This window comes from Carlito syrichta, unplaced genomic scaffold (assembly GCF_000164805.1).
Source record: "Carlito syrichta isolate Samal-C Ts95f unplaced genomic scaffold, Tarsius_syrichta-2.0.1 Scaffold302276, whole genome shotgun sequence".
Classification (NCBI taxonomy): domain Eukaryota; kingdom Metazoa; phylum Chordata; class Mammalia; order Primates; family Tarsiidae; genus Carlito; species Carlito syrichta.
The window spans coordinates 543,031-554,501 of record NW_007246372.1 but is presented as its reverse complement, the minus strand read 5'-3'; the positions used below and the strand labels follow the sequence as shown (position 1 = coordinate 554,501).

Here is an 11,471-nt window from a genome sequence, read left to right as displayed (position 1 = left end):
AAGAAAGAAAGGAAAAAGAAAATGTGGTATATATACACAATGGAAAAGATTTCAACAAAAAAAAGAATGAAATCCTGTCATTCACAGCAACATCAATGAGCGTGTAGGATATTATGTTAAGTGAAATATACCAGGCACAGAAAGATAAATCCTTAGGATCTCACTCATATGTGAAAGCTAAAAAAGTTGATCTCACAGAAGTAGAAAGTAAAATAGTAGTAGAGGCTGGGAAGGGTAGAGGGAAGTAGGGGAGAAATAAAGGTAAATTGACAGATACAAAATTACAGTTAGCTAGGAGGAATAAATTCTAGTATTCTATAGCACTGTAGAGGTAATTACAGTTAACAACAATTTACTGTATATTTTTTCAAGTAGCTAGAAGACAGGATTTTGAATGTTCCCAAAAACAAAGAAATGATAAAATTTGAGGTGATGGATATGCTAATTATCCTGATTTGATCATTACACATTGTATACATGTATCAAAATATCACACCACACCCCATAAATATGGACACATTACAATATACACATTGTATACATGCACCAAAATATCACAGTGTACCTCAAAAATATGAGCTAGGAGAGGAGAAGCCCACAAAATGCTTGTTGAACTGAAATGTGCTCAAGCTTTCCCACCTCACTCTCTTGCTCTGGAAGGAGGAGGCCAGATGTATACTATATATTTGATTTATACAGAGCTAGGAAATATATGTAATATATATAAATATGAACATACATATGTATATCTATATCAAACAAACATTATATAAATATATAATTCCTAGCTCTCTGTAAAATGAATATATATTTCCTAGATTTTGAAAAACAAATATAAAACCTATATAAATATAAGTGTGTGTGTGTGTGTATACACACACACACACACACACACACACACACACATATGTATATATATACATATATTTCCTAGCTCTATATACTACAAAGACCTAGAGACAGTGACCAACCTGGTGGCAATGACCCCTCATGGCACCAAGATTATGATCGCCAAACACCATTTTCCACCAAACAGAAATGGGGCTCCTTGGAGAAATGACTGAGGCAAGTACAAGAAAAGCCGAGAACATCTTTTCAAGGCAGTCAGGAAAGAAGCTATCAATATTATCAGGGTCCTCCTAAAGGCCTCCAGAGCCAACTTGAAGAGGCTCCCACTAACAAAGACAAAGCAGGACAACATGAGCATCATGAAAGATAGTAAGGGTAGTGGGCTGAAACACATCAAATACGCTCATATTCATGAGACTATAGTGACACTTTTAAAAAATTACAAGTAATTGGCTACTATTGGAAGAGAAGGACCAACTCATTATTTTGAAAATGTGTGAATAGAGGGAAACAATCAGTCACTGATTCTGCTTTTTCTGTGTCAACTGTATCCCTGAGTAACCAAAGAATTGTAGATGTGGTGAAGTTTCTCTTTATAGAAGTATTCCCATAAGGATGAAATGATAGGATTAGACTAATCTAAGATCGATCATCACTAGCTGCTAACATCACAAAGAGAGATGCCACCAGACATTATGAGCTCCTGATGAAAGAAAACCACCTGTTCTAAGGCTCTAAGTTCATCTACCAAACTAAGAAATCATAGAGGACAGGAACATGTTAACCAATAACCAGAGAATGACATCAGCAAAATCCACACTCTGGGAAATTCTGTGTGTAGACCTTAGATGGGTCCTGATACAAACAAATGTATCAAAATAAATAAATAAAATGACATTTGAGATTATTTTAATTTATGACATTTGAGACTATTGAAACTGTGAACACTGATTGGCTATTTGATGACAATAAGGAATTATTATTGTTTTAGTTGTAAGAATGGCATTGAAAATATATATCCTTACCCTTTAGAGATACATACTAAAACATTTACAGGTGAAATACAATATTTGAGATGTACTTCAAAATGATATTAGAGGGGGACTGAGATAAAACAAGATTGGCCTAGAAGTTAATAATTGTTGATACTAGGTATTGGGTGCTTGGGGGATTGTTATGCTATTATCTGCTTTTATATATGTTTAAAATTCTTCATAACAAAGAGTTTTAAATATAAATTAATACAATGCGCTCTTATAGCCTCACATATCCTTGACTCATGCTAAGCCTTAGAAAAGGGTCTGGCCAGGTACAGTGGTTCACACCTGTGATCCCAGCACTTTGGGAGGTCAAGGAAGAGGGATTCCTAGAACCCAGAAACTTGACACCAGCCTGGGCAACATAGCAAGACTTTGTCTCTACAAAAAAAAACCCAAAAAACCAAAATTAGCTGGGTGTGGTGGAATGTGCCTGTAGTACCAACTACTCGGGAGGCTAAGGCAGAAGGATTGCCTGAGCCCAGGAGACCAAGGTTGCAATAAGCTGTGATTGTGCCACTGCATTCCAGCCTAGACGACAGAGTGAGACACCAGCTCAAAAAAGAAAAAAGAAAAAAAAGAGAGAGAGAAAGGCCTGAACAGGAGTCCGAGGCTGCAGTGAGCTATGATCATGTCACTACACTCCAGCCTGAATGACAGAGTGAGACCTTATCTTGAAAGGAAGGAAGGAAGGGAGGGAGAGAGGAAGCTGAAAAAGCTGGACTATGTGTAGCCCCCTGTGATCACTTTGTTCTCCCAGCAATTCAATGACTGCCCCGGGGCTACTACATTGGTCCAGGCTGCATGTTAGGTCTTTATAATATAAAAAATATCATAATTACAAAGTGCTTTTTCTATAAAAACACTTCACTAAAACTTGAGAGTCTACTAAGCACAAGGCCCTATGCCCAGCACTCTAGAGGACACTACATTGAGAAGGCATGGCCCCATGTTCTGGTAGGGAGAAGGGAGGTGCCAGTCTAGTGGAGAGAGATGGACAAACTACCAGCTCACAAGGGTGCATGGCCAAATGAGACAATACACAAAAGGGCATCCAGAAGAAGGACAGTTCCTCCAGACAATTGTAGGGGAATCCTGGTAGGCACATGATGAGATAACCTGGAATTAAGACGCCTAGCTAGGATTTCAGTCCCAACGAGGAGGGATCCTGGCTGAAGGCGTGGCAGGTGTGAAGACCTGAAGGGGAGAGTGAAAGGCATGTGGTTTGTGAAGGGGGAGTAAGGTCAGCTGATTGGAAGAAGGGTTGAGGCCAGGAGATGAGTGACAGGGGAAAAGGAGGTGGGGACTCAGTTGCAAAGGACATTGAGTGCTGTGCCTGGAGTTGATGCTTTATCTGGTGAGCCCAGGGAAGCCACACACTACAGGAAGGCAGCGCCTACTGCTACTTCCAAGGACAACACAATCTGGCAGTTTCCTATGCAAGCTCAGCAATGCCATCTGCCCTCTTCTGGGTTTCAGGCAGTGGCCCAGAAATGCAGATCAAATGGCGTGAGTCAAGACTGTTAAATTGGTATCAAATGTACAGAGCTGTGGCTGAGCATGTGATGGGATGCCAAAAGGAGCGAAGCATCCACAGGTGATCAGAACTCCAAGGACTCTTAAAAAACAGAAACAGATGCAGAAAAGCATTGCATGTAAAAGAAAAAAGCACACAGCACCCAGCATGACCCCAAAACTCATTGATGGTTTGTTTCATGTGTATAATTATGAAAGGGGCCTCTTCAAGTCATACCTCCATGTGGTGACACTTTGTGTGTGATTCACCACACATCAAAAGCTGCCAATTTCAATTTTGTTCAGGAGTGTCTCTTGCCATCTCCTCCTTCCTGCGTGTCAGTATCCAGCACAGTCATCCAGGAAATAGGCCATTTCTTCCATCTTTCTTTCCCCTTGGAATAAGCATATATTCATCTTGTTCTAAGGAACCTCACCCCCATTTCATAGGTCTGTATTTTTTACTGATATAGTTTGCCAACTATATCCTAGAAGGCTACAGAAGTGGAAGCCACATGCTCAAAAACCCAGCTTCCTGGGAACTTCTCAAGGCACTTTGCCGAACCTGTCAGCCTCTTACTGAACAGCCAGAATGTGTGCAGACTTCCCTCCTTCTCCTCTACTCCAGTAGTGTGACAGTGGCAGGCAGGTCTGTCACCCATACCACCTTGCACCTTGCTGGCAGCATGGCAGATCAATAAGAGACACAACCAAAGCTATTATGCTCCCTGTCACAAATGTTCTGGACTGCTTATCAGACCCCAATACTGAATTAACAGACCCTTTCTGAAAAGACACCAGGTTCAATAGCAGCTGAAGAACTCCCAGCAGACTTTTCACCAAAGGAATACTGGGGAGGAAGGAGGTCCACGTGACAAGTGTAGCCCAGTCATGTGTAAAAGCCAAACTGCCAGATGGCCTTAGGGAAGGTCTAGATCAGAAAAGTGCTGAAGCGATAAATGGCTAACTGCATGGCCAGAGGCTGCACAGAGAGGGCACTCAGCACACACAGCAGCAGACCATACCATATGCTTGTCATTCTGCAAGACTGGCATGTGACTTTCTCTGATAGGAAACAAGAAGACACTCTATCACTCAAAGCCAAATACAGGTACTCATTCTCTCTGAACCAGAGTGAAGTGTCAGTCCTTACCTTGACTGATGTCACTGAAGTCTGCAAGGAAGAAGGAGTTCAGACCTGTGCAGAGAAGAGTTCACATAGCAGGCCCAAGACTGCCCATATTTTGATAGGCTTCCAAGGTTGGCCCTTGGCTGGTGTTTGGGAGCTTGGATTTGGGGAGGGTTCCCAACATTCCCATACTGATAAGGGTAGCTCACTGTGTCTAAATTGTTTATACAATTTGATTTATACTTAATATCTGCTTTTCTTCTGGAAATCTGAAATTTGGGTACATGTCAAGCAGAAGGTGCCCACATGATCAGCTCCCAGTAAAAACCCTGGACTCTGGGTCTTTATCGAACTTACCTGGTTGGCAACATTTCACATGTGTTGTCACAACTTGTTGTTGAAGGAATTAAGCACATCTTGTGTGACTCCACTGGGAGAGGACCCTTGGAAGCTTGTGCCTGGTTTTCCCTTGATTTTAGCCATGCACCTTTTCCCTTTCTTTGCTGATTGTTCTGTTTGCATCCTTTCATTGTAATAAAGTATAACTGTGGGTTATACTTTATTATAACAACTATATATACAACTTATAGTTGTATAAACTTATAGTTTATTATATACAACTATATGCTGAGTCTTGTGAATCCTCCAACCAATTTATCAAACCTGGGGTTAGTCTTGGAGACTTCCACCCTAGGAACCCAACAAGAAGTCTCCTCAGTATGAGGTGGGGCAACACCTTTGCATGGGCTGAGTCAGAGGTTTGTGATTGAGTCCCAGTACTGTCCATGAGCTTCTACTTTTGCTTTCATATAACAGGATGGCAAGATCAGCACTCCCTCACTGAAACTGAACTGGAAATCACTCCGGCACCTACAGAAGGTCCTATCATCCAATTGGATCTAACATCTTAGGGCAGAGACCTCTTCTTTGATTTGAGGCCTGATTTCTTCAGGGTCTTGCATATGTAACACATGCAAGACAAACCACCAGGTGCACAGAAAACTAGTTTAAAGATCTATTAAGATTGAAAAAGTCCTTCTAAAAGCCCTGTCTTTGCTACTCATTCCTCCAGCCACTGCCAACTTTGCAAAGTGACAAATCATTCTAGATATATACGGACCACATGTACAAACACTTGTGAGCCAATGGAAATACAAAGGAGGGCCTCAGAAATAAGCTACTGGTTCATCAAGCCGCCTACTGCAACGTATTCAAACCTAGAAACATATTATGTCTACATTTCTTAAATGTTGCTTTTCTGGCACTCCCGCCATAAGCCTACAACCTCCAATTTATCTTCCCAGTCTTACTGCAGCAAGCAAGTTTTTGAAATGGAAGACGAATTAAGATAAATTGGCACTAACATAGCAAGGTTTTCTGAAATCCCATAAGCTCACAGGCAATTCTTGTTCATTCATGCATTCACCCATTCACAGACTAACCAAGCTACTGAGAGTGTAGCAGTGACCACGTATTGTGCTAGGCTCTATGTGGAACAGACAGAAGATGTTGAACTTTGCCATGGTTTGAACTTTGAACTTTGCCATGCCATGAACTTTGAACTTGGTTTGGCACCAAGTTATCTGAAAAGATGCCCATAGACCCACCCTGTAAATTCCCAGAGGAGGAATTTACTCCAAGTGAGTACTCCCTGGATCAGTCAGGGGCCACTGTAAGTATTTCAAACAGGAGAAATTCAGTGAAGGGACCTGCTTTCAACTGTTGAAAGAGGATCCTGAAGAAGTTGCGACAACTCCAGGACCATTAGGATGGGTAGCTAGTACCACAGCGGGAACATACTGTCCTGGACAGAATCTGGGACACTGGAAAAGCAGAAGGCAGATCTGAACCATGATGTGGCAATGGGGATAGAGAGGAGGGACTAGAGGAGAGAGACAGGCAGGACTTGGTAATTCCATCTGATGTGGGATGAGGGAGGAAGGAGGCAACAAATATGACTAAGAGGTTTTCAGCTATTCATAGAAAGAGGAAAGTTAGGAGGAGGAGGAGGTAGGTTTTGTTGGGAAAATCGCAATTCATGTCACTAGAACTTGCTAAGAATGTTGGTGTGCACTGTGCTCCTTCAAAATATGTTCCTAGTCCATTGTCACCTCTTTGCAACACCCCTGTGCTAAATGCTAAAAGATCAATTCAACAGCTTACACATCCTCAAACCTGTGCATTCCTTTTCAGCCTCCTAATGGTTTCATAGTATGAAACACCATAGAACCGGACTAATTTATTTGAGACCTTCCTTGCTTATTGGCTTAACCATTACTAAGCATAGATCTGCCTGAACAATAAATAAAACACACGCTTTTGTTTGAAATCATTTCCTGGGAAACAAATGTCACTTATAATGTCACGAAACAGACAACTGGAAGCAGAAGTTTGCTTAACCTAATCAATTTTGTTGTTAAGGTAGATAAAAGTTGTGTTTAGAACACTGTCTCTATAAGGACTTACTGAGGCCAATACCTTTGAAAAGTCTGTGTTATTTATGAATTCTTCCCTAATTTTATGTAATTACATATTCTCCATGAGACAAGAACTGGGAATGAAACTTTTTAAATGGTAACGTCCTAACAACTCCACCCCCACAAAAAAATCAAATGCAAAACCATATTCTCTTTGTTAGTATGCCAATAAATATATAATTAAGAATGCCAAGCAGTGGGACAAGAACCTCATCTTCTGTCTTATTTATATTCCTACCGCATTGTCAGAAGGAAGTGAAAGCCTGACAACAATTATCTATATCTCCCAGAAATACTTATTACATGTGATGATATTTACAAAGAGCATTTGTTTTATTCCTGATAACATAAATATTACTAAGCCCAACTGTTGGTACTACGTGATTTCTCCCTTAGAGTAAACTTAAGCAACCAAATGAGTTTTTAAAGCAAAAGCCAGGGCAGAAGTACCCGAGGAAGCCATACTTAAAGGAGAAATTTTAATCCAAACCCTTAGTATTTTTCTATTAAGATAAAATAATGGGAGTTGAAACACAGGTCAAGACTACAATGAGATACCACAGTAGGCACATTTGATTGGCCAAATCAACACTGACAACACCAAGAGTTGCAAAAAATATAGATCCATAGAATCTCTTATTCATTGCTATTGGGAATATAAATTGATACACATGCTTTGGGAAACAGTTTGGTATTATGTAAGGTGAACATTCACAATTCTTACAACCCAGCAATTTCACCCAAAAGAAACTCCTGCATCTGTACAAGAATTTTTCATAGTGATCCATCAAGAGTAAAATGCATAAAAAGTGCTAGACTTTACGATGCTTGCTCAAAAGATGGCGTTTATCAAATGAATGCTAGCATCACCAAACAACAGGCAGGACAGTCAAAGAAAATGGAGGAAGCACGGTTGAGTGAACATCATACTATACATTGCTATGGTAATTTAATTTAACTTCAAAAAGTAATACATTGACAACAGCTCTCAAAATGTGTTTCCTTTTTTTGGCATCCCTGTATATGTAATTATATGTAGATGAGCTAAAACTAAATTAAAAAGGGACCATGACCAGGATTGGGATGGTAGCTTTCCTGGAGACAGGAAGGCCAGAAAATGGGATGAAATGGCAGGGGGCACAAGAAATACGGGTCCAAATTTTTTCCAAACACCAGGCTCCACTTTGTTAAAAGTTAAAATTTTGAGGGAGGTCTTTCCAAAAGGGAAGTTAGCAAGAGAAATTACTCTGATTCCTTCTCCATCAGCGGATCACCCCAGCAGGTAAGCCCCTAAGGAACATAGATCATGTGTAAAAAGATTATTTCACTATGTTTTCAGCTCAAAAGCACCCTAATCTCAGAACCTCTAGCTCAGTCACACTCACTTGAAGAACTACTGAAAGCTCGGGGAAGGGCTAGAAGAGATAACACTTATGCACTGCATGGGGCATACACTTTGTTTTCAGCTCAACAGCACCCAAGAATCCACTCTGTGGCTGTCAGGATTATGTCCTAGACTCCGGCTGGCAGCACGGCCTTGTCTAGAAGGCAGAATTCAGATCAGAAGTGGAACAGGAGAGCAATGTCAAACATCTGAAGTGGCAATTCCAGTTCTACCTCAAAAGGGCCTTTTCTACAGATAGAGACTGACTTATCTCTGGTGGCACGTACATACACAGCCTGCAAGCAAAGGGCCTCTGTGTAGGCCATGAGTTCATTCATTCAGCTTCTGTTACCCCTTCCTGGCCAGGCTCACATGGAAGCAAATGAGAGCATGGGAATGTATAAATGTCAGGAACCACTCATTCCATCTAGGTGAGTCAAACAACAATTCCAACTACCTTAGAATCTAATCCTGGCCTATGCAAGTGCACACACAAGAAACTTGTCTCTACTCCCTCCTCCCCACCAAATCGGTATTTGTCACCACAACCATATCAGTAAGCAGCAAGAATTTTTCTCAGTTACCCACAAAATCTGTACATTTGAGGTTACTTTGAAATGCCGACTGTCTATACATAGTTATTTTAAGAAAAAAAGATGGACATTTTTGTTTTTCCAATTAAAGCAAAATAAAAAAGCATGAGGTCCGATTTTACTTCCACTATATCCAGATATTTCTGCCACCATGAGATCCTATACTTATAAACATGATCTTGACCACTACAGTTTAGTAGTACATGGTAAAAACAGATAACACAGAGATGATAAACTCAAGATGAGTGGACATCAGGATGTGTATGGGACAGGAATAGACTCTGAAGTCTAAGAGTTCTGGGTCAGAATCTCTCTCCACTAACTACCGGGATGGTCACTTAAATGATGAGCTATATCTCCCTCTCAAACCTTAGAACTACTCATTTGTACAACAGGGCAATACTGGGACCCACTTCATAGTGCAGTAGTAAAGGTGAGATAAATGAATGTAACATGAAATGGAGCATGCGGTTCACAGTTAACATATGACCTTCACTATTTGTCTTGATGAAATATTCACATACCTGGCAAAGTATGGTAAGTGAGATAAAAAAAACAAAATTTGGAAAAGGATCTTTTTTTGCCCAGTCTCTTAACACTAAGGACAATGTGTTCTGTGTATGGTGCAGCTGAGAAGGCCGAGGGGCACCAAGATACCACATGAGAAGGGCAATTTAGAAACACATCTCAACTTTCTGTCTTACCGGGAATTAAGGACAGCAGGTGATCCCCTATCTTGGAGTGGAACTATCACTTCAGTGGGATTCCCAGATTCTCAGGGGCATCACAGTCTCAGTCATCTAGAAGTTGTGCCCCAAAAAGGCTAGGATAGGAAGGATATGGTATGAACCCTGTAGTGAGTGACCTAAAGGGATACTGTTGGCTCAGTGAAGCGAACAGAGCTGACCCAAGTTTCAGTAACAGCAAGTCAGGGCCCTCCTACTTGCAACATGAAGTAGTGCGAGAACAGAGTGTGGTCCCAGACCAGCATCACTGGACTTACCTGGGAACCTTAGAAAAGCCAAATCTCAGGCCTCCCCTAGGCCCCTTGCATCCGAAACTCAGTGGGTAGGCTCAGCACTCTGTGTCTCTACAAGCCCTTCAGGGAACTCTGATGCATGCTTGGGTTTGAGAACACTTGCATAGAATGATCAGAGATCTCAAAGCTTAAGCCAACCATCCCCAGAAAACATACCCAGGGAATAGCCAGCAAGGAAGGAAAGGAAATCTTTAGTAACTTCCCCAGTTTCAGTGGGAAGATAGTGTTAGCTATCTCACCACTGGACTTCAATTTTGAATCCCATGCTGCTTCTGGAATAAGAAAGGAGGCACCAGAACACTTCCTGGTTCTCCACAAACTGCCAAGATGGGCTCCTGAAGGGCAGGAGCTGAGAGTCCGCTGTGCCCAGCCCAAGGCGGGACAACCAGCAGGCATCAGCAAAGGTGTGAGTAACCAACTGAAGAAAGAACAAGCAGCCTTTCCCATGAGCAAGTCCTAAGGAATGAATGAGGTGACTGTTTCCTTTAGTCCCTGACACAATGCTTGGCTCCTGAACCAGAAAGGGCAAGGACTTTGTGGGGGCTGACTCCAGCTAGCTTCCCCAGGCCCCACAACTACCAAGACCAGAGGGGACCTGAGGCCCAGATTACTCCCTTACTCCGCCTCCCTGTCTGTCCCCTAAACTTAAGCTCGCCAGAGGTCACGGGCGCAGGTCACATCCACCCTTGCCAGAGGGCAGAGCCCTGTCCCTGGCGGTCGGCCAGAGGCATCACTTCTCCTGCTGGAGTACATGCTCTAAGCATCCCTCGACTAGTGGCAGTGTCCCCCAACCCCAGTGGACACCCCATCACCACTACTGCAGTATCACCACCCTCCAGCCCCAGGCCCACCCTGGCACATCCATACCTGTAGTAAGACAGCAGGCCATTGCCGAGCACGAACCAGCGGCGCTGGTAGCCTTTCAGGTAGTTGGTCCACTTGAGGAGCCAGCCCTTGAAGCTGTCCAGAGGCAGTAAGGTCATTGTGGCACTGGAGGTCATGCCAGTGCCTGACACTGGAACCCCAAGAGGAGTCTTCGCCTGCCCTGGCCGCAGAAGAGGCAGGGGCTTTAAGGCCGGCACGGATCCTGACTCGAGTCTGAGCAAGGGCCCTCTCCCCACTCCCTGGGCTAGCGGCTCCGACACGGCCTTGGTGAAGAGCCCGGCCCCTACACTTGGACCCGACTCTGACCCCGTCCGCCACCCCAGCGGCGGTTCCGATGCCTGCGGAGCCCTTGGCCCGGGCTCAGACCTCGTCTCAGACATAGGCTCCGACCTTGGCACCGGCTCAGAAACTGGCTCTGACACCTGTTCCGACAGCGGTCCCCGCTCCGGCTCGGGCGCCGGCGGGGGCTGAGGCTTGGGCTCCGGCCCGGAGCCGGACGTGGAGGCGCTCATGCCCGGCGCCGCCGTGTGGCAGGACAGGCAGGGCACAACCGTGAACAGCGA

At 43.3% G+C, this 11,471-nt stretch overlaps 1 protein-coding gene across 1 annotated transcript in view; it reads right to left on the bottom strand.

Moving 5' to 3' along the window:
• Window positions 1–11,471, bottom strand: part of OSBP2 (oxysterol binding protein 2) — a gene marked incomplete at its 5' end in the record, with an annotated part of 155,156 nt that extends 143,685 nt beyond the window's left edge. The window contains one exon of the mRNA XM_021711414.1: window positions 10,891–11,471. Within this exon, the coding sequence (XP_021567089.1) occupies window positions 10,891–11,471 (581 nt within the window). The remainder of the gene's footprint in view (window positions 1–10,890) is intronic.